The 24,460-nt window shown below is 36.8% G+C and overlaps 1 protein-coding gene and 1 long non-coding RNA gene across 2 annotated transcripts; both read right to left on the bottom strand.

Annotated features, from left to right (window-relative positions):
- Window positions 1-1,396: 1,396 nt before the first annotated feature.
- Window positions 1,397-18,920, bottom strand: LOC115923208 (gastrula zinc finger protein XlCGF57.1-like). The gene is made up of 7 exons (XM_030983583.1): window positions 18,891-18,920; window positions 13,783-13,884; window positions 12,149-12,253; window positions 10,130-10,180; window positions 9,192-9,296; window positions 3,546-4,969; window positions 1,397-1,558 (listed from the first exon to the last, which is right to left on the bottom strand). Exons 2-7 carry the CDS (start codon window positions 13,877-13,879, stop codon window positions 1,397-1,399), a joined length of 1,944 nt encoding a protein of 647 aa, XP_030839443.1. The 5' UTR covers window positions 13,880-13,884; window positions 18,891-18,920.
- A 2,578-nt stretch (window positions 18,921-21,498) lies between these two features.
- LOC115923027 lies at window positions 21,499-22,554 on the bottom strand. Its single transcript, XR_004063730.1, has 2 exons — window positions 22,505-22,554; window positions 21,499-21,995 (listed from the first exon to the last, which is right to left on the bottom strand). It is a non-coding gene; the product is annotated as an uncharacterized LOC115923027 (long non-coding RNA).
- Between the last annotated feature and the right edge of the window lie 1,906 nt (window positions 22,555-24,460).

The following is a 24,460-nucleotide window of genomic DNA, read 5'->3' as shown; positions in this document are numbered from 1 at the left end:
CCCCACCCCCACCCCAAACATCCAAATAAAATTTAACCTTAAAGATAAACTCGAGTTCTGGTAAAAAAAGAAAAGTTATTCTCACAGAATCAAACAAAGCTTACACTGAATGTTCAAGATTACAAATAAATGTCATTTGCCAAATAATGTTGGTAGAAAATGTATACTGGCTGAGTAATGAACATAGAAAGATATGTAAATCAAGGCCCGACACCATTTGTGTAGTCCCATATACATCTTTCTGTGTATGGTGCTTGTTACTTTACCAAGACTGGGCCAAATTTATTATGATTTTGATGACTCCAGAACCTTGCAGTACACAACAATACTTACATGCTACATGATCAAATTTTTCTGATCTATTCCACACCTTTTCTTTCACAATGCAATCGCATGACCAGAACTCAACTTTGTCTTTAAACATAACTACTTTTAGACAAAATAATTAATCAGTTTATGAATTTAAAGTTACTAACAATGATTAAATAGGGTGGTCCGAGATATGCTCCAATATCAATTACTCCAGACTCTGGATTAGGGTTAAGGTTGCAATTGAAATTCAGGTGAGGTAAGAATTAGGGTAAGATTCAGACTAAGGTTATAGTGTTTGGTCCAAGATTGAAGTTTGGTTGGTTGGTGTATGATACTGACCACAGAGAATTTGTCACTTTTAAAATCATGTGTTATTAAAAAAAAATATTGTCATTATCAACCTAGCATACAATCTTTTTGAAAAATTCCAGAGGGTACCAGAGTCCACATCTTACAATGAATTATTAATTCATTCAAAACAGAAAACAGGGCAGCGCTTTACAATTTGCTTTACAAAACTTTAATAAACGGAGGTTTGTAGACAACCTATCAAAATGTGTGTACCGGTATTGAATTTAACACATACATGTATTTCAAGGGGATGTCAGTGAACTTGCACCATTGAAGGTTTTGTGGAACGATATCCCAGTTGTGAGTATAGGTCTACGTTGTATCTTTACTACTTTACTTCCTAGTCAGATCCACAAGGGGTTTTATTTTTTTAACAAATTCAGTAATAGATTAATGTTCGTTCCCAAAATCATTCAATAATATGAAGTACAACAATTTGTTTGAAATGCTTCAAAATAAGGAGCACATTAAACCAGAGTGCATCTATAAATCCTAGAGCCCAGCAAATTGGACTTCAATACCAGTACATATTCTTTTCATGTTCCAATTTTACATTTTGTTTGAATTTTTACAACCCTGAGCACCATTGTACAATAGAATTCTCTTGATAACTTCATGATACCTCGTTTGGTCGAAGGGTCTTTCATTTCATTTCTTTGCCAGTCCCCCCCCCCCACCCATCGTTCTTGACATCAACTCTACCACACTGGAAGCTGTCTCATCCCATCAGCTCCTAGGGGTCTTCCTTCAGGATGATCTCAAATGGGATGGGCAGGACAGCCGTTTGATCTCTAACGCTTCCAGAAGACTTTATCTCCTGACTAAGCTTCGGAGGAATGGTGTTACCACCCAGGATCTTGCTACTATCTACATAATGTTGTACATCAGGCCAGTGCTAGAATTTGCAGCACCTGTTTGGACATCAGGGATCACAAACATCCACTCTGTAAGCATCGAGCAAGTTCAAAGGAGAGCTCTCAGGATCATTAGCTACCCTGACTCCAGAACTAATGATGAACTGCAATCTCATCATGGCGTCTCCTCTCCTAAAGAGAGACGCACATCCCTTTTTTTTAAGATTTGCAAAATCACTCCTCCAATCTAAAGTTCATCGACATCTCCTGCCTGAGAGCAGAGTCAATAACTGTAGCCGTACCCCGCGAAATGCACTTGATTTGTCCTTGCCTAAGATGAGAACTTCGAGGTACCGAAATTCTCCCATCCCATCTTTCAATCGTTCCTTGAATAATAATAAATAGAGGCTTAGGTAATTATCAGCATGTTATATATCATGTATTTCAGCAATATAATTATGTGCAATTATGCAATATCAACTGTCATGATGATTGGCGCAGCAGGTTCTCACATTCATTCGTATTTTGATATTGCATGTCTTTTATCCCTTTTCTCTATTTGAACTTGTTTCTTTTCAAATGTCCTTTTCTCTTCTTCACTTCTGGTCTTTCCTTCTATTTTTTAAAATTTCACTCCCACCCCCTCTCTCTCATCTCTCTGTCTGTCTGTCTCTCTCTCTGCTGTCTCTGCCTCCTCCTCTTTCTCCTGTCATCTCTCCTTCCTCCTCTCTGTTTTTCTCTGTCTCACTTTCTGTCTCTCCCTGCTCCTCTCCAACACTTTCTCTTCTGATGATGTTTCACAGTACAACATTCTTTAATCATCTGCCATTGTTACTGTGACCAATGATATTCATGTCACACTTGTGATTACCACACTGCCAATACTCCAATTTTAATACTTTTTAATATTTATTACACCATCTGAATGAAATTTGTATTGCATTTTAATCACAGTTTTTCCTACGTTACAGTTAATTAAATTCCCGTATCTGTATGCATTTTATTTTATTTGTTTTGATTTAAACATTTACTCAATTTCGCTACCAATATTTTACAGTATGTAATTTATTATTATTAATTTGAATCTTGAATCTTGAAAAAAAGGTGGATAGTAAGCTTAGTCTTTTGAGAAAATCCTTTATCACATTAAGGACACTGATAAGGCATTTCATCTGTGTGCGTCCTTACATGACGGATAAGATTCCATTGATGAGAAAAACCCTTATCACAATGAGAACACTTAAAGGGTTTCTCTCCTGTATGTGTTCTAAGGTGGATAGTAAGCTTAGTCTTTTGAGAAAATCCTTTATCACAATAGGGACACCGATGAGGCTTTTCTCCAGTATGCATTCTTACATGACAGGTAAGATTACTTTGGTGAGAAAAACCCTTATCACAATGAGAACACTTAAAAGGTTTCTCTCCTGTATGTACTCTAAGGTGGCTAGAAAGACTAGACTTTTGAGAAAATCCTTTATCACAATTGGGACACCGATACAGCTTTTCTACACTGTGCGTTCTAGAATGGGTTGTAAGATTACTTTGGTAACAAAATACCTCATCACAATGGGAACACTGATAAGGCATTTCTCCTGTATGCGTCCTTACATGACGGATAAGATTACATTGGTGAGAAAAACCCTTATTACACCGGGAACACTTAAAGGGACTCTTTCCTGTATGAGTTCTAAGGTGGATTGTAAGCTTAGTCTGTTGAGAAAATCCCTTATCACAATGTGAACACTGATAAGGCATTTCTCCTGTATGCGTCCTTACATGACGGATAAGATTACATTGGTGAGAAAAACCCTTTTTACACTGGGAACACTTAAAGGGTTTCTCTCCTGTATGTGTTCTAAGGTGGATAGTAAGCATAGTCTTTTGAGAAAATCCCTTATCACACTGGGAACACTTAAAGGGTTTCTCTCCTGTATGTACTCTAAGGTGGTTAGAAAGACTAGACTTTTGAGAAAATCCTTTCTCACAATAAGGACACTGATAAGGCATTTCTCCTGTATGCGTCCTTACATGACGGATAAGATTCCATTGATGAGAAAAACCCTTATCACAATGAGAACACTTAAAGGGTTTCTCTCCTGTATGTGTTCTAAGGTGGATAGTAAGCTTAGTATTTTGAGAAAATCCTTTATTGCAATAAAAACACTGATGAGGCTTTTCTCCTGTATGCATTCTTACATGACAGGTAAGATTACTTCGGTGAGAAAAACCCTTAGCACAATGAGAACACTTAAAAGGTTTCTCTCCTGTATGTACTCTAAGGTGGCTAGAAAGACTAGACTTTTGAGAAAATCCTTTATCACAATTGGGACACCGATACAGCTTTTCTACACTGTGCGTTCTAGAATGGGTAGTAAGATTACTTTGGTAACAAAATACCTCATCAAAATGGGAACACTGATAAGGCATTTCTCCTGTATGCGTCCTTACATGACGGATAAGATTACATTGGTGAGAAAAACCCTTTTTACACTGGGAACACTTAAAGGGTTTCTCTCCTGTATGTGTTCTCAAGTGGATAGTAAGCATAGTCTTTTGAGAAAATCCCTTATCACACTGGGAACACTTAAAGGGTTTCTCTCCTGTATGTACTCTAAGGTGGCTAGAAAGACTAGACTTTTGAGAAAATCCTTTCTCACAATAAGGACACTGATAAGGCATTTCTCCTGTATGCTTCCTGACATGACGGATAAGATTCCATTGATGAGAAAAACCCTTATCACAATGAGAACACTTAAAGGGTTTCTCTCCTGTATGTGTTCTAAGGTGGATAGTAAGCTTAGTCTTCTGAGAAAATCCTTTATCACAATAAGGACAAAGATGAGGCTTTTCTCCTATATGCATTCTTACATGACAGGTAAGATTACTTTGGTGAGAAAAACCCCTACCACAATGAGAACATTTAAAAGGTTTCTGTCCTGTATGTACTCTAAGGTGGCTAGAAAGACTAGACTTTTGAGAAAATCCTTTATCACAATCGGGACACCGATACAGCTTTTCTACACTATGCGTTCTTGAATGGGTAGTAAGATTACTTTGGTAACAAAATACCTCATCACATTGGGAACATTTATAAGGCTTTTCACCATGGTGTGTTCTTAAATGACAGGTCAGGGAAACTCTATGACAAAATCTCTTATCACACTGAGAACACTTGAAAGGCTTTTCTCCACTGTGTGTTAGTAAATGGCCACTTAGTTTACTAATATGAATAAAACCCTTATCACAGTGGGAACACTTGAAAGGTTTCTCTCCTGTTCGTGATCTAAGGTGGTGAGTATGCTCATACTCGCCCTGGTGTGTTTTCTGATGTAGTATCAGAGTGTTCTCATCAGTAAATGCCTTACTGCAATGTATACAAAGATGGGACTTCTCTCCACTGCATCCTGTTATATGTGGGTGTATCTTGTCCTTTCCATTGTCCAACTCTTTATCTGGGGAGGAAAATATACAGTAATCCTATTATCCAACTATTTACTTCATGAACAATGTTGAATCAAACTCAAAGAAAGACTCATTGCAAGCAACATTTATAATGTTCTCTTTGTTGTGATGACGCAATCTTTGTATAATTGTCATCCCTTGTCTGTGGTAAGCCCCTTCATTGAGAAATTCAAACTGGACAAGGTTAATTTGGGATGCTATCCTCCTTCATGAATATCTACTGTTCTTTAGGAGTATTCAACATATGCATTCTCCTTTGCATTTGAGTTTAGTTATCTTTGAGTTTTCATGTGCTATTTAAGATAAATGCCTTATGTACCTAATGTGTGTGGAATGACGCAATGGACAAGTGTGTAGAGAGAGATCTTAATTGGACATCACGAGACAAGCAATAAGTCGGCTGTTGAAAATAAAGTAAGGTGATCTTATGGATTGAAAGGTTGAAACATGGTCTCTTGAAAGCTTGGGTTCATTGCATTGCTTTAAACAATGAAGCACTTAAGCAAGAAGAAGAATTTAAGTTTTTTTTAAAGATTTAAGACCAAGTGACACATGTACAGTGCGTCCCAGATAAAATGAAACCGAGAATTATCAATATTTTATTATAACTTAATCACAATTATAATTGATAAATGACACATGTTTGGAAAGCTTAGATCCTCCTCTTTCATTTGATGCAACTCATATAATGCATATTTCACGCATGAGTGATTAAAATGAATTTGAAGAGAGGAAACGAAAAAGTAGTTTGGCGGACGGTTTCTGAATTTTAAAGAGAAAATCACATTTCTAGAAAGTTGAGCTTTTGCCCTTTCATATGACACCTCAACCAGGAAAAATGAGCAAGGAATGACAAAGTTTTGTTTGTTTAAAGTAGTGCTTGCATTTCCATAATTTTATCAAACAAATTCGTTTTCACTGGCCGCCTGTCGTAGTAATAAGCAGAATTGACAAAAGACTTATCTCCGTTTCGTTGACAATCGGTGGTAGACGAAAGACTTGATGCATGGCTGATTGTCAACAAAACGGAGTTAAGTCTTTTGTTAATTCTGTTGGTTGCTATGGCAGGCAGCCAGTGAAAACAAATTCGTTTAATGAAATTATGGAAATGCAAGCACTACTTTAAATAAACAGAACTTTGTTATTACTAGCTCATTTTTCCTATCTAAGGTGTCATATTAAAGGGCAGAAACTCAACTTTCTGGAAATGTGATTTTCTCTTTGAAATTCAGATATTGTCCGCCAAATGACTTTTTGGTTTCCTCTCTTCAAATTCATTTTAATCACTCATGCGTGAAATATGCATTATATGAGTTGCATCAAATGAAAGAGGAGGATCTAAGCTTTCCAAACATGCGTCTTTTATCAATTATAATTGTGATTAAGTTATAATAAAACATTGATAAATCTGGGTTTCGTTTTTTTCTGGGACGCAATGTATATGGCTTGATCCACATCAATAGTTGGATCAGCCCAAACTCGGTGCAAAGAGATTTTAACAACACTCAAAGACCCTGGTACTCTGGAACCCATAGCAGAAAAAGAAAATGAATAGGGTATCAGACAACAGAACAGGTTACTTTTTATTATGGGATAGATTTCAAGGTCACAGTGATTGTGATTTTGGAATTAGGAGCTACTTACCAAATTTGGTGTATACTTTAATTTATATGCACTGTTTAAGAAATTGCAGCTCAATCATGCAAATTACAAAAGACTAACATTTTCCTTGATCAATGTGTTGTCATTACAAATAAACTTGTGTGACATTCCTGTTTATAATACTTTGTGAATATCTATTTCAACAATTCAAAACTGTTGTATTGTCCATACTATTTCTTTAAACTGTCATTGGTCTGATAATGATTCTTTTTTGCTATCAGCACTGATTTTTGTTTTTTTTAATCATTGAAGGGAAATTCCACTCTCATATTAAGTTGAATTTGATAGAAACAGACCTGTGAAAATTTGAGCAAAAACCAATGAAAAATAGGAAAGATGAATTTGCAATCAATCAAACACAAATTGGCAACTCTTTGACATATCTTGTGACCTTTCTTCCCATTTGCCCTGTACTATAAAACCAATAATAGTTAAAGGTACTATGTCCCATTTGCAGGCCAAAAAAATGAAAAAGTTAAATTCCAACTGCATTTGAAAGATACTACTTATTTAGAACTTCCCTAAAAAGGTGGGGCTTGAAAATGTCTTCAAGTGGGAAAATAATGACTATTAGTTGTCAAATCGACTTTAGGGCTATAGAGCCCAAAAGTAACAGTCTTGATTTTCAAACAATTGTACTGAATTGTCATACGTTTTATGCTGCACAAAGATTCAATCAGTTTAATCTTGGCCATCACAAGAAGTGGGTTATTGATGTAGACAAATGCTCATGTACCCTTTACAACTCTTTTCATGTATGTTATTACCAAAGAAGAAACTAGATGGAATTTTGACTGCGCGCAGTCGAAAATGATGCCTCCGCCATAGAGCAATTTAAACAAGTTTGGAGTTTAAATCTCCAGTGGTTCTTGAGATATCATGATAACAATCTCAATGTATGGAATTTCATAAGTTGACCTCTGTGACCCTTGACCTTTGACCTACGTGCTCCAAAATCTAATCAGAATGTCTTCCTATGGTGATACACACTATCATTAAGTTTGAAGTTTAAATCTCCAGTGGTTCTTGAGATATTATGATATGGTGATACATACTATCATTAAGTTTGAAGTGAAAATTCTCCAGTGGTTCTTGAGATATCGCGATAACGATCTCAATGTATGGAATTTCATAAGTTGACCTCTGTGACCCTTGACCTTTGACCTACGTGCTCCAAAATCTAATCAGATTGTCTTCCTATGGTGATACACACTATCATTGAGTTTGAAGTTTAAATCTCCAGTGGTTCTTGAGATATGATAACAATCTCAATGTATGGAATTTCATAAGTTGACCTCTGTGACCCTTGACCTTTGACCTACGTGCTCCAAAATCTATTTTGATCGTCTTCCTATGGTGATACATACTATCCTTAAGTTTGAAGTTTTTACATCTCAAGTGGTTCTTGAGATATCATGATAACAATCTCAATGTATGGAATTTCATAAGTTGACCTCTATGACCCTTGACCTTTGACCTACGTGCTCCAAAACGTAATCAGATTGTTTTCCTATAGTGATACACACTATCACTAAGTTTGAAGTTTAAATCTCCAGTGGTTCTTGAGATATCATGATAACAATCTCAATGTATGGAATTTCATAAGTTGACCTCTGTGACCCTTGACCTTTGACATACGTGCTCCAAAATCTAATCAGATCGTCTTCCTATGGTGATACATACTATCCTTAAGTTTGAAGTTTAAATCTCAAATGGTTCTTGAGATATCGCGCTAACAAACTCAATACAAGGAATTTCATAAGTTGACCTCTGTGACCTGTGACCTTTGACCTACGTACTCCAAAATCTAATCAGATCGTCTTCCTATGGTGATAAATACTATTCCCGAGTCTTAAGTTTAAATCTTAAATGGTTCTTGAGATATTGTGATAACGGTCAAACGGGACGGACGTACGGACGGACAACCCGAAAACATGATGCCTCCGGCACCACCTTCGGTGGCGGAGGCATAAAAAAGCCAGTCAGTCACTCAATAGTGTCTGACAGTGAAGTCTAGCAAGTCAACGGGTTTCCTTGCATAATTTGAATACGAGGACACTGCTAACGTTTGAATTTCACAGATAGGACATACACGACATATTCATAATTCCTGCAAAGTTCTACAGAATTTGAGGTTGGCAGCAAAAGGGACATAGTACCTTTAATACATACTTTCCCTTTAGAAAATTATCAATCACACAATCATGTTTACCGGTAATATAATTAAAAATATGTTTCTATACAAGCACTGTATGATACAAATCTATACTGTCATCAATAACTGAAGAAAAAGAAGTTCATGAATTTTCTTAGATCGAGAGCAAATGGAAGAGGAGCTGGCAAGATATGTCACAGTGTTTCTGATTTGCAATTCAATGATGACAACTTTAAAAAATATCATGAATTTCATATTTCAATCAGATTTTGCTTAAACTTATATTTATTTGTTTCTCTCATTTTTCTACTTTCGTTAAAACCACTTTAATATCAGGATGGACTTCCCCTTTACGAATTTGATTTGCCTTAAAGACAAAAGAATGTTGATCATACCTTCAGGAATTGATTGCTCAGTTTCTCCTCCTCCTTCACCTTGAGTTGTAATAGGTTCAAATATCTCTTCTTCATCTTCTTGCTTTATGGTGGCATAGATCATTTCTATAAGAAATCAAGAAGAAATGTTCAACATCTCTCTTTTTTAATAGCTGTGCATATGCTACTTATTTGAAGATTTTGAGCTATTCTTCATCACTTTGTCTATTTTACAGACCATGTCAATTCTTGTGGTGCAACTTGATGTTCAAGATATTAACCTGGAACATAGAGAGTAAATGCTATTTACTTATGAGTTGTTCCCTTCCTTTTAAATATAGGCCTAGTTGTACCTTCATTGATATTTTTGTCCGTGTCAAGCCAACCCCACTCCCACCCCAACATCCAAATGAAATCTTACCTTAAAGATAAACTTGAGTTGTTCCCTTCCTTCTACATAAATGCCTAGTTATCTTCATTTATACTTTTTGTCTGTGTCAAGCCAACCCCACCCCCACCATCCAAATAAAATCTAACCTTAAAGATAAACTCAACTTCTGGTAAAAAAGGAATTCTCATACAATCATTGACCAATTTTGCATGAGCGCGCAATGCACGTAGACTGCATAGGGATGCGTGCAATCTCTATGGGAAGGATTTTAGCACACAACATCGGGTGCGCGATCAGACATCCTAGTTTTAACAAATTCAGTAATAGATTAATGTTTGTTCCCAAAATCATTCAATAATATGAGGTACAACAATTTGTTTGAAATGCTTCAAAATAAGGAGCACATTTAACCAGAGTGCATCTACAAACCCTAGAGCCCAGAAAATTGGACTTCATGCATCAGTTTATACTCCTTTCATGTTTCAATTTTACATTTTGTTTTAATTTTTAATTATTACCACCCTGAGCACCATTGTACAATAGAATTCTCTTAATAACTTCATGATACCTTGTTTGGTCGATGGGTCTTGTCCTTCTTGCTTGGTGGTGAAGACCACACCTGTTTAATATGAACAAAGTAAAGATATTTTCATATTATCTGAGAGGTAAAATTTGATCTGGTTACCTATTATTGGCTACAAAGAGAAGAATAAATTTTATAACCATATGAATTTTGTAACCAAATAAAACATAATTTTCCAATAACTTGCAAGACTGAATGTCATTGCTTGAAACAGAGGGAAAAGAACATTGAAGGACATCTATAGATGTATGCAATTAGTTCTATAATATTAATAATAAGGATATTTTCAGTTTTTTATTGCAATTTGCAAGCAGGAATGTGCCCCAAGGATGCATCCTCCCTATTCACAACAAAAACATTCATATTTTCTGGCTCGCTCAAACAATTTAAAGTTTGATTTTCCTTTTAACAGATATTCAACCCTGATAGCAAACTACTCTAATACCCCCTTCACATACACAGATTTTTCTTACGAGTCCTTACGGATCGCCAACTCGTAGTCAATCACAAGCATCCGTAAATAACTTGTCACAACTCGTAGACACTCTTAAGGATCCGTGAAAGGAGAGGCAAATTATTTGACATGTCAAAAATCTTCTTACGATTGTCCACGGATTGATTTGTCCGTAAATAGCTCGTAAATAGCTCGTAACCATCCGTCAACCGCTCGCAACAACACGCCACCATCCGTAAACTGCTCGCAAGAATCCGTAAATGACTCGTAACAGATTTTTGTAACGATTCGTTATGATAAGTTTACGATCAGTTTACCGATTATTTACGGATTATTGCGAGCAGTTTAAGGATGGTTACGTGTGCTTACGTGGTGTTTACGATTTTATTCGGGTCATTTTACGATGGCTTTACGGATTGATACAGGTTATTACGAGCATTTTAAGTGTAATTACGAGTACTTTACGAATAGATACGTATACTTTACGTATGCTTACAAACTGTTTACGATTTGGGGAAAGGTATAAAAGCTGCAAATTCGAACACTTCATTTTCAGTTATTATTTTTGGCTAAAAATCGTGAGGACTCGTAAATACTCGTAACATACTCGTAACTCTTTGTAACAACACGTAAACAGGTCGTAACTAACACGTTAGTTGCTCATAGTTATCCGTGACAAGTCGTATTAATTCTTGGACTGTTGCCGTAAATACATCGTAATAACTTGTAATGATCCATAATAAACCGCAAACAGTTCGTAATAACTCTTAAACCGGTCGCAAAAGTGGCCAAATTTTTGTAACGACACGTAAACAGGTCGTAACTAACACGTTAGTTGCTCATAGTTATCCGTGACAAGTCGTATTAATTCTTGGACTGTTGCCGTAAATACATCGTAATAACTTGTAATGATCCATAATAAACCGCAAACAGTTCGTAATAATTACTCTTAAACCGGTCGTAAAAGTGGCCAAATCGTAAGGATCCATGAAAGATCCGTGAATTTGTGCGAACCGTAAGGACTCGTAAGAAAAATCGGTGTATGTGAAGGGGGTATAAAAGAGAGCAGAAAAATCTGAGAAGTAGATGGGGGAAAGTTGGAACAAATCGGTCAAAAATTAAGAAAGTTGTTATTACTAAACATATGGGCACTCCAAATTGGCTGAATCTGTTAATTCATTATGACGTACTGCTGGACCACCCTCCTATTTTTTCCAACACACAAAATTACTAAAACATAAATTTTTCAAAATCTATGACTCGGGTGTGTCTTTTCCTTTTAGAGAACCTTAAAAACATTATATACACAATATATTTTTAGTAGTACCCCATGGGAGAAGGAGCGGAAGAGAAAAACAGAAAGTAATGGTATTTTTGTACGACAAACATTCCAGTAACCATATCGCCGATTTGGGGATTTGCAGAGACTTGGTGATATCATATTTTAAATACTCATAGACTTCCTTATTTTTGTACGATCTTGTTCTAACTTTCACCAATCCACGATTTGCTATCAATGTTTGATTTTCCTTCAAGCACCTATAGCATACCGTCTTCAGTTACAGGCTGACCCTCATATATCAAACGATCTGAACTTGGAATGGAAAGACACGTCTTCTTCTCAACTTCTCCTTCCTCCTTGATGCAGATGTTTCCTGTACATGTAAAAATAAAAAATCATTAAAACTCTTGACCACTATAGACTAATCATTTCTATAATACAGAGTGAAGTAGATACTTGTGTTATTTATGAATATGCGACTTGTGTTTTTGTATATTCATGTACTAGTATTATATATCTGTTTTGAGGTTGTATTGGTGCAAATATTGTAAACATTCTTGATTCTCAGCTAGCGGACTGACTTGTTTTGAAGTTCTTTTTTTTCTTCTTCAGGATTTGATGTGTACGGTGAGAGAATGAAGGTCAACCTAAAAATGCATTCTAGTGGGCTCTCACTGGGGCAATCGACACCATTTGGGTGTTTACCAAATAATAAGTGTTGTCAATCACCATGATTAATAGCCTTCAGTAATATGACCAACAGGCCTTACATCATGTATGTAATGCTCTGCTTATTCCACCCATCCTCATACATGCATGTATATGGTAAAGCCATTATCTTTAATCTTTCATTTCCCACACCAGAAAACTCTTTGAGAGACTAGGGCATAGATGCCAACCTTCATCAACAAAAAATATTCTTAAAAGGAAAAAACAGAATTTTTGAGAAAAAAATCTCTCGCTATACTACAGCTGTCTTTTTGAACAATCGTACAAACTGTGTACAAATCAAACACGTGGGTTGTTTGCAACGTGCGCAGTTTGGGCCCTGTATCACCGTACTGCGTGTATCTTTTGAAGATATAGGTGCATAATAGGCATACAACACAAAGCCCATGATCGGGAATTAAGAAAAACATCAATAATTTTTTTTGGTAAATAAAACAAAACATTAAAAAAATATACTGAAGTATTCATAGCAAAAAAAAAGAACAAATACGGCAAAAATGGAACACTTGGCATCTCTGCTAGGGGTATTTCTTGATGGGACTACGGTTTGCTGTTTGCGGACTTTTACACCCATCAATGGTATTTCCACCAAATCTGATGTCAGCGTATTATGACCTTGGCACATGGAAACTGCCAGCAATCTCCCTTTACATTTTCAATTGCACATGCCTTACACTCGTGAATCACAATACTTTTTTAAGTGTATTGAATATAGCTTTAATATTTTTGTTTAAATCAGCGCAGAGTTGAAATAATCTGTATAAAAAAAAGTGTATATTATCTGTATCCTTAATATTATTCTTTTCTTTTAAGATAGAGCTTTCTTTACTAGTTTAAGGAATCTCCTCAGTGGCAATCTTATACTGTTTTTGCACAATTTATGTACTAGAGGTACCATCTTTAAGGTCCAGCTCCTTAAAATTTTTCAGACTTGCAATAGGTCTACTCTTCACACCTTTGTAATTTGTATGTGTTAATTACGTTATAATTACTGAGTGAAAACAAATGTCCGTCTCACAGCAACACAAACAAAGACAAAAGAAATCACACTCACAGGGCAATTATTTTGAGATAAAAAGGAGTACTGTATATATGTTGAACTTATATTGTCAAAGTCATCAGAAACATTACCAAAAACAGCACAACACATTGACACACTCCAGTCAACCATACCTTCATCACGTTCATGTGATGACTGAAGAGTTCCCTCTCCTTCTCCATCTGCACTTGAGAGAGACGTCCAACAATCAATTTCTTGCTTCATCGCCATGTTATCTGTGTTTGAAACAATATTTGATAAAATGTTTTGCCTTGTCGTTAAATATCATTGTCATCGAGTGGGTACACAACACATGGGCGTGTAAAGTCTTCCAGGAATATCTGTGCTTTTTAAACATAATTTCTATGGCACGACAAACTTTGGGGGAACTGAGAATGAGCGGAAGTCGATAGTGAAAGAGATGTGAATGAATATGGGGGAGGGATCGAGAAGCAAAATGAAAGAAACTTAAGAAAGAAAAGAAAACCTGCGAAAACTGCATTTTAACGGCAAATATAATTCTGTATTTTTAAAGTAAATGATTCTGTATTTTTAGTAAGAAAAAAGATCAAATTGTTAAAAGGCAAGATTTGAGAGGGAAAATAAGTTTAACAAAATATTCGAAAGATGATTAACTTCAATAGAAAAAGAGAAATGATGAAGATAATTTCTTTTTCCTTCTCATCTCTAAACGACTACATGTAAAGACTATCAACATTTCACCCACTTTAATCTCCTCTTGGCTCTTCGGATAATCAGTTGGCGTAATCATGCTCAAGCACTCTCCGTCTCTGTTTCTCTCTTCGACTCTCCTTGCCTCCTAAATATCTGTCTTTTCACTGTTCTATTCTAATCCCTCGCGTTTCCTTTCTCCGGGTTTCTCACCTTGCTCTCTCTCTCCCAATCTCTTATCTCTTATCTCTCTGTCCGTCGTGCACGCACACTCACCTCCACGCTTTGTACATTATTTTAAGAAAGACAAGAATTGCGACATACTCATCTTGTTTGTCCTTCGTTTAGGGATAGTTGAGTTCTGTTTTCAGATCGCAAATGCCTTCAAAGTGCATGGTTATTGCTCTTATTCTTATCTATGACATTTCTAGTGCCCTTTTGGAACCTGAAATTGCTATGAATGTAATTTTAGACCCCCAAAATTGTGAAATTTAGCCAATACGATCATACCAATTCAGCCCTACTTCAAAAAAATAAGGTGACCGTTGATTAATTAATTGATTAAAAATAACAATACATGGGCCGACTGGTTGTGGGTAATATAACCAACACGAAAAAGCCAATTGGCATTGGCTGAAATACGACATAAAAAGGCGCTATTTCGTTGTTCAATGGCTTTTTCAAATTATTGAATATTTGTGGTGGTACACAATTACATGTACAGGTACATGTATTAGAAACTGTTCTATTTATGGATATTTCAGCTGTCTCTGAACCGATTTTTATCAAACAAAGATGATGTTGTCATTTAAATTGTATGTTCTTTCAAATTTCACACTCAGTTTTTCATTATCTCACGAAAAAATTATATTATGTAGCACCCTCTGCAACAGAACTCAACTATCCCTTTAAGTTACCAGTATGTAGGCCATCTCTCCTAGAGGGGGGGGGGGGGGGTGATAGGGGAGTTACTCACATATTAAGATATACTGTACAGGGGTGTGCCACTCTGATGGGTAACTTTTTCACCCAAAAATCCCTAAACATGGGTCCCATTTTTAACAAAAATACCCCTGAATATGGGTCCGCTTTTTCAAAATTTTCAGGGCTTTTGCCATGCAAACACCCCCAAATTTTAGAAAATGGGCTTTACTTCGAAAAAAAAAATCCGCCAAAATGACCCTTAAAAATGGGTAGGGGTTTTGACTGAGGCTTCAGCAGCACAACCCCGTCAAAACCAAATCTGAGAACAAGCTAACTCGGCCAAGCTGCAAAAACGGTCACTTTACCCTAACTCTAACTAGCTAGGTGATAATATTTTAATGATATTGATATCACCAAGCCTTAAACGGCTCCCATACAAGCATGCAGAGAGGCATGTAAACAAACCCTAAAATGTGTCCGAAGTCACACCTTGGTCAGCAGCCTTAATGAATTTTATGCCACTTCTATTTCTTATGCTAAATCGGAGGTAAAAATAACAAAATTTTAGCAAATATCTTACCAGAGCGATGCAGCTTAGATCCCTTAATGTAAATGTGCTGCTTCCGTAAAATGCGCTGTATGAGTGTTATACAGTGCATTTACGGAAGTGCCAGTCAGAGCTCAACACCTTTGTATTGAGACCATAAAGTCACACGCTACACATGAAAAGGGAGCTTAGCATTTCAAAGAATTTGTTAGAAGTCTGTACGATCTAGATATAGTGGAGATAGGAAGGAAGGAAGAAATGCCTAAAAACGGACCAGAATCGTACAAACAAATCTCTTTAAAGGGCCCATGACATTGAAATACCTGTGAATTCCTTTTGGTGTGCAGTCCTGCATACATCTCTTATTTTGATATGTAAACTTCTGAATTTGTTTCATAGATTTTTAAATATTTTTTGAAATATTTGTTTTTCAAACTTGCTAAGCTCCACCACAAAAACCTCCAGATCTCATTCCCCTTGTGACATCATCTGTCAGTCATCAATGAGCTAACTTGAGAAAGTGTCATGTAACTTTACCAAAGTTGACCACCTGTTACAATACCACACACAATAGCGACATTTAAGTTGCTATGTCAGACATGTCAGACTAAACTAATATTCTAGAATAGACAATGGTATGTAATTTCCCCCAGCTTAGCACACGTTCATAATAGAATTGCATGCTTCCATACATATGTACAATACATCATCATTGCCTTTGTCTTTCTGGTGATGCTACAGCATGTCTGACATAGCAACTTGTATGTTGCTTTTGTGTTAAGTAATGTAACAGGTGGTCGACTTCGGCAAAGATACATACCACTTTCTCAAGTTAGCTCATTGATGACTGACAGATGATGTCACAAGGGGAATGAGATCTGGAGGTTTTTGGGGTGGAGCTTAGCAAGTTTAAAAAACAAATATTTCAAAAAATATTAAAAAATCTATGAAACAAATTCAGAAGTTTACATATCAAAATATGAGAAGTATGCAGGACTGCACACCAACAGGAATAAAATTGTATTTTGATTACATGGGCCCTTTAATTCTTGTTCCTGAATAGCCCTTTTGACCTTTTGCTTTTTATTTTTGGTAGATTAACGTAGGATACTATTAATTTATGAACTATTGTATTTTGGTTGTAGTGATTTGTAATTATGTACATGTATTATTTTTTTTGCAAAGTTTTAATGTTAATTGAATTGATTTAATTTGTAATGCAAATTCTGTTTTCTTTACTTATCAGCTATCAACGATGCGTCTCAATTTAGTGTTTCTGTGTTTCTGAGTGGTCTAGGCATCGTGCGTTAAAATTAAAAGATCACTGCGCACGCACGCCGAGAAGCCCGTTTCAAATCGGGCAAAGCTAGTTTCCATGCAATCGAAACCGGGCTGACCAGATTAAACTTTATAAAAAGCAGAAACACAAAGTTGCAAACCATCCAGAGACTCCTAATAAATTGCGTTACTTATTAATTAATTATATCATTACAAATCTTTATCCTCAGTTTTCTTATGTACAACTGATTTTCTAATAAAATTAAAGATATGGCGTATATATTCAATACCGAATGAACGCCATTAAACTATTACCTACAACAACAACACCTGAACAACAACATATGGTGCCCGCTCCCTACTGACTGTGTATATGCGTCCGAAAACTACCTCGCTAGGCCGAAAACTACCGCCGAAACAGTGAAAATGAAAATCAATATTGCCATGGCAATTCATGATTTTTTTCTGGAATTCGTTTTTTGTTTGAAATTAATGATAGTATTGGTTTCATGATTGAACAAAAAAAATGATAATAAATAGGAAGTAAAGAGTCCAAAAATAGGATTTTGCCTAATTAGATCTAAGTGGGTGGCCGAAAACTCCCTCCTTCTATTCTAACTAAGTTCAAAGTTGAAAATTTTTATTTTACTGCTACAATTGTGCTACTGCTAGATCTAGAGATCCATTTAGACCTAGAGTAAAGTACCCGGTTTTCGGCCACTTAAGACAAAATCCTATTTATTGGACTCTTTACTTCCTATTTATTATCATTTCTTGTTCAAATCATGAAGCAAATATTATTATTATTCAAACAAAAAAAGAATCCCCAAAAAAAATCACGAATTGCCATGACAATATTCATTTCAATTTTCACTGTTTTGGAGCCGGTTATCGGCCGAGCGTTTCAGTTTACGGCCGCATGTACAAAGTCAATAGGAAGCGCTCGCGCGCGCCGTGCGTTTGTGCGCTGATGTATAGCACAAGCGGGCGGAGCAGGTATCCCACGCCGGAGCTCCCGGGTGCTCGCCTGACCGAATACAGGCACAGCGGTGATCGGAAGTTGGAATCTGAATTAGACGGACATATCGTGTGTGCGTCGCGGTGTGCGGCTGCATTGATTTAATACATGCGATGAGATACTTTTGAGCTTGCGACCAGCACAAAATCGGGCTCTATATCTGAAAAATACTTGAAATAAAGCTCATTTTATGGTACCCATATTTCTTACATACACGCGTAAGAAACTCGATTTTTCAGATTTGGGTAGCGGGACCGCCGATTACATCGCTAAAATGTGATATTTTAGGATATATTTTTCATTGCAAATGTGGTTCTTCAGTGACACTGGCATGGTATGGTATGTGTGGGATATGTGTTATGCTATTATGCGATGTATTTTAAAGTGATTTTACCATGTATCCAACCAATTGGCCGAAAACCGGAGCTGACCGATTACCGGGTACTTTACTCTAGGTGTCATCATCAACTGTCACTAAAGTAGAGTAGCGATTTTTAGGGAAATCAGTTGAGTTTTGTACAGTGGTGTTTGAAATGTTGAGAATCAATAAAACAGCTTTTACGAATTTTAATACACAGCCAGCGCCAGGATAGTATTATTGCAGCTAGGCCTTAACGCCAGGTAGCTCCGACGCCGCGCGCCGACGCGAATCGGACGCCTTCTGAGCGGCGCGGCGTAGGCCTCGGATCGGAGCTCCCTGGCTGTAAATAGCGTTACAAGAGTTTGAAAATCAGTTACAATGAGAAATATTGGCGCTAATTCCTGAATTAGCGCCGAAATATTAAAACACAGTGATAAATTACCTGTGATTCATGAATTCAAATCTACTTTCTAACCAGGGCCAGGCTGCCACGGCCACCACGCTCACTTGATCATTCTCGATGACCACATATTTTACAGTTCTGTGCTTTGACCTGTTGGTGTTGTGAGCTGTACAGTCGATCTATACCGCTCTAGCTCTCTTAGTTCTCGCGTAGTACGTACATGTACACACCGGACTTATTATGGGGGTGTTTTCAAAAGGAGGGAACATGCATATGGGGCCGGGGGGCGAATTTTTTTTCCGTACTCGAGAGGCCGGGGCAAATACCCCATGTGCGCATGCGCGTGGACTTGTGATTTCTCTGCTACTTCCCATACGAAATGTACATGTATTCGCATCTACTGTGCACGATTCGCGTTCTACGAGTAAACGATGGCATAGTAGTCTTCAAACACAGACTCTGATTTGCCAGTTTGACAAAACAATTACGCATATATCGTGCGTAGCAATAGTACTAGTCAGGGGGGTTCAACTCCGCTTCTGCATCCGTCTAGCCATGGGGAGATTTTGGAGGGTCAAAAGTGCACACTGCTTCCACTTTTCATGTATTAGCCTATAGACGACAAATTTTTAGTGCACCAGCGAAATGGGGATTTTGGACTGCGCGTAGCGCGCAAAATATTTAAATTAAAATTTGGAATATTCATGAGCTCTTTTCCACTTATTAGCATATTATCGCAATGAAAAAAAGACAATGCGCATGCGTTACTATATCGACATAATCCTTAATTGGGCCGGATAAATGTAGAACAAAGGTCATGCAGAGTTGTGGAGGTGTGTGTGTTTGGGGGGGGGGGGGTAATAAACTTTTAAATGGTTGACTTAGTTGGGGCCACAAACTTCACTGTCACCAGGATGGAAAGTACATTTTAAAAAATTCAGTTCAGTTAAAAGGCAAAAATATTGACCCCATTTCACTGTGGTACCTCAATTCATTTTTTACCTCTTTTTTTTTGTTTGTTTATTAACTTAAATATTTTTTTAATCAGAAAAACTGCACTGATCATTTAGCCGACCTAACAAGTGATATATTCATATTTTTAGTGTCCAAATAATGAATCATTCTCACCTCGACTTCAATGTTCTTCATATTGTGCCCCATCCCCCAATGAAATTTAAATTTTTGCATTCGTCGCCACTGATTTTCTTGAAATTTGCCCCCCCCCCCCCCCCAACAGTAACATTTTCAATACAGGGACCCCTTCCAATATTGACATTTCCATAGGCTCTATTAACCTCCCTCCCCCATCCACACCCCAATTACCTATGCTTTCATCATTTTGGCATTGACTTTTTCTTTATTTAACCCCCCCCCCCCTCATCTTTATTGTAAACCATTTTTTATACTGTATTTATACATTAGTCTTGCCCACTCTCTTGTTACTTTTCCGCTTTCTCTCTCATTAGGAACGATGGTTAAATCTATCTCGCTGATACCAGATATAAACAAACATCAAAAGGTCGAACACCATACTCAATTCTACACAAGACTGCATCAGACCCCATCTCACCTCAGTCATACAGCATTATCATTACAGAGTGCCTACATCATCATCATAATCACCAGCATCATCACATATATTTCACAAAATAAGAAAATGAAAAGAACAGAATTAAGCAGTATCAACTAATTTATTAACATTTATGAACTCATTTATGAACATATTTTGTTTCTATAAAGATCTTTTTAAATCCAACATGACATTAACAAAAAGGATGGCAAATGGATGGGGGGGGGGGGGGGCTGTCTCTTGAATTCAAATTTTTCAGTTGTAAAAGTTTACTGTAGATTTTGAAAAAAATATTCAATAATATCAACATGCTATTTCATTATGTAAAGAACAGGTATATACTGAGTTTTATGAGTACTTTATCTGACATTGGACATTATTGTTGTTGATTTTACTACTACCTGTATTATCATTTTTATTACTACTATTATCATGATCATTGTCTTTATTGTTACTATTAGTTGGAATATTTTTGTTTTACCCCAATTTATGGAATTATTTTATAAATAATTTAAAAATAAGATCTGAGAATGTATACTATTATCTAGATCTATTATTTTTAAATTATTTTTAAAATAATTCCATAAATTGGGGTAAAACAAAAATATTCCAACTTTATGAGCGACAGTGTATAATTATATTACTACAGTATTACTATTGAACTACATCATTTTATACCCCCCCCCCTTCAATTTACCATCCAGTTCAGCATCTCTAATATATTTGTCAGAACTTGACTTAAGATTAAATATCAAAAAACTATATTACATGTACACGCATTTAAAAGAAGATATGATTACTTTCATGATCCTCGATATATCTTCTTCTTATTCTTCTGGTAATCTTCAAAAGGCGTTGTAGCCTATCACGAAGATGAACTAATACTAAAGATTACAAGTGGTGTGAGGAAGACAGACTGTTTTTAAGTGGGATAAGGAGAGTAGATGCCTCAGAAGTAGTCCCTGGCAGCTGGACTGTCAGCATGCACTATATTTGCTGGAAGTCAGTTCCATTAACTTTGGGACAGAGTGTTGGGCAAATACAAACTTGTCTATGTCGCTTCTGGCTTGGTGCAACTGGAGGGTCATGTCATGGTACTTCCTGCTCGTGATTTGTTAAAGCCCGTCTGTACTAGTTTGGCCAGGGGGATTAGACCACCCTGCAAGGTCACTGACAGGTGGTTATCTCATCAAATCAGCTCTCAATTAATATAAGAAAAAGAGGATCATGGGAGACCAGTAGGCACCGATTAGGCATTGTTTGCTATATAGAGGGCGCAAGTAGCTATAAGTAGTGCAGTGGGGAAATTTTCAAGGGAGAGCGAAGAGACCATTGACTATCTTGTGCACCATTCCCAGTCTTCTTGCAGAGTGCCTTGTAGTTGTAGATATAGTAGGCAACTAAAAGGTGCTGATCATCTCAGTCAAACTGCTGGTTCTCTTGTGGTCCCCATTGTGAAGTAGCGTCCTGGACATCTGAGATGTTGTAGGGATCCCAGACACCGGAACAGATGAGGATAGACAAGGGACTTGTACAAAAGAAGCCTGGGAATCAAACCTTCTGCATGGGACAACCTGCATAATAAAAAACAAAAAGAGAGGAGAAATCAAATAAGATTAAAACTGCTGCATTATATTGGATTTTCAAAATAGTACCTCCCCACTTTTTTTAGGTCTTGCATTTTAATTTTATTAAAAAATGATAAACTTATGTCTATCTGATAGGGCCTTTTTTGAAGAGAAGAGTAAAGGTTTAAATGTATTTCCAATTATTTTAAAAGTAATTTCCAATTCATTTTAAGTTATTATTTGCTAGACTTTTGTGAACAAAAGTTTGTTAGATATAATGTAATATTTAGGAAAAGTACCTTTGAGTACATCTTTTAATATGCTGAGAGAATAAACTGTAGCAACACCATAGTTTGTCACCTAAATAAAAAGCTAGAGAATAAATGAGAATTACAAGATATAATGCAACACAAGATGACAGTTCCCCAAATCTTTGTATAGTCCAAGTCGAGTGTGGTGTTCGCATGGGCTTAGATTATACAGCCTGAATATTTTCGAACTTCATACAAACATACCTTGCCAAAGTTCAACTTAGGTCTTAGGTGTCCTGTTCCTGATTAGATACATTTGTTGATCAGGTCCTGGTGCTCTTTGTTGCACTTCTGTGATCATTATCTGCTTCTTTGTTCCATAGCATCTACAATTAAAAGAAAACAGAAACTTAGTAAGGTTCCTGCTAATATCAAATGCATGCATTAGTTATCAGTTTATAACTTTGTTCATGTCCTTTAGAGAAAGAAATATCCATGTCATATGTAGGGTTGGATCCAGAATTCTCACCAACATAAAACTAAGGGGTGGCATAAAATCCTGAAAAAAAACTAATTATTTCAAACAAGGCACAATGACATAGGCCTAACTAAGAGCGAAATCAGGGAAGTGGGAGGTGGGGAGGGGGGGGGGGAGACACCTTTTTTGTTTTGTTTTGTTCTTGTCTAGTCTATCTAGCCTACATCCGAACTAAGCTGGACCTGGATACATAATGCCACACTAGCATGACTAGATCTAGACTAGACCCTAGCCTAGGCCAGGGCCTAGTCTATCTAGATCTATAGATCTAGACCTAGACTCTATGCCTTAATTAGCCTGAATTTTCCGTCTCTTTCGTTTGTTAGCCTCTGATTTGGGTAGGGTTGGCTAAAGAGAGGAGCCGACTCTACCCAAATCAGAGGCTAACGAACGAAAGAGTCAGAAAATTCAGGCTAGACTGTGCTATGAATACTAGCCTAGGCTTTACAGTAAGACTAAAGTGTAGCCTACACTGTAAAGTTATATCCGCGCCAGCTCAGGAAACGCAGTCGCTTCTTGGTGGAGTGTTACAGCCGGCTAGCACCGGCGAATTGAAAATCATAAACCGCTCGACGAAATCGCATCGGCTTGGACTAGCAATGAGCCATTTGCGCAGTCTACAACAGGTCTACATCTACCATTGATTACTATCGGTAATCAAGCTGTGAACTTAGCTTAAAATTATGAGATGTGCTGTAATGAAATAACCTACGGTAAACTCCTGATTATTTCTAAAAATATTACCGTCGACGACTTAAATTAGAGTTAATTCAATCAGTTAATATTCTTTGGTAAGACAAAAGAAAGGGATGGGATAGGGAATAATACGTTGTGTCAATGCAGAGAGCCCCTCACTGCAACGACGAACACATCACAATCATTTCAGAGATCTTCACACAAAATGGATCTTTACTTACTTTTTTTGGTATCCGTATGGTATCACTTTGATGTCGATGTTCGCCTGAAGATTTTCTGCTCAACTGAGATGTATTTGACAAACTTCTATGATAATAGAAATTCACTTACAAGAAAAATGTTTCATTGTTCGTAATTGAAAAACTTCAAAGTCGCAGTTCATACAACCGCCATTTTTCGTCATTTTCTTGCCCAAATCGTAGGGAATTCTGGGAATGCAAAAAATGTTTTATGCATGACCTAATACATAAAACATTTTGTCGATGGCCAATCAACAAACAGTAGTTGGCGTATTTTTTACGTCATTGCTCATGAATATTCATTGACTTTTAGTTGGCCCTCTAGTCCTCCTACGGAGGACATACGTGTATGATCGAATCTCTTTGGTACTAGTATTCAAGTCTGAGTAGTTGTATGATTCAGACATTTTAGTGCTTACAGAAATGCATCCCAAATTGAATAGCATGGTATAGTAGTCTGCAAGCACAGACGCTAATCGGACAGTTTGACAACATAGTGTCTTGAGTAGTGCTTTATATTCAAATATGTGTAGTTTTATGATTCAGACCCTACTGGTGCGTGTATTGGAAAGGCATCTCAACTTGCAGAGTGGCATAGTAGTCTGCAAGCACAGACGCTAATCTGACAGTTTGACAAAATAGTGTTATTCAAGTCTGAGTAGTTTTATGATTCAGACCCTACTGGTGCGTGTATTGGAAATGCACCTCAACTTATAGAGTGGCATAGTAGTATGCAAGCACAGACTC

The sequence above is a fragment of the Strongylocentrotus purpuratus genome, unplaced genomic scaffold (genome assembly GCF_000002235.5).
Source record: "Strongylocentrotus purpuratus isolate Spur 01 unplaced genomic scaffold, Spur_5.0 spur5_scaffold_13, whole genome shotgun sequence".
NCBI lineage: Eukaryota > Metazoa > Echinodermata > Echinoidea > Camarodonta > Strongylocentrotidae > Strongylocentrotus > Strongylocentrotus purpuratus.
The sequence above is the reverse complement of the archived record's forward strand: the minus strand, read 5'-3'. Positions and strand labels throughout refer to the sequence as shown.

What these genes read in the sequence shown, in the direction of transcription:
- LOC115923208 (XM_030983583.1), bottom strand. Translation starts at nt 13,879, where the DNA reads ATGGCGATGAAGCAAGAAATTGATTGTTGGACGTCTCTCTCAAGTGCA. An exon ending in ATCACATGAACGTGATGAAG is followed by an intron (nt 12,254 to 13,782) that starts GTATGGTTGACT and finishes TTACATGTACAG; the next exon opens with GAAACATCTGCATCAAGGAG. An exon ending in TCAGCCTGTAACTGAAGACG is followed by an intron (nt 10,181 to 12,148) that starts GTATGCTATAGG and finishes CATATTAAACAG; the next exon opens with GTGTGGTCTTCACCACCAAG.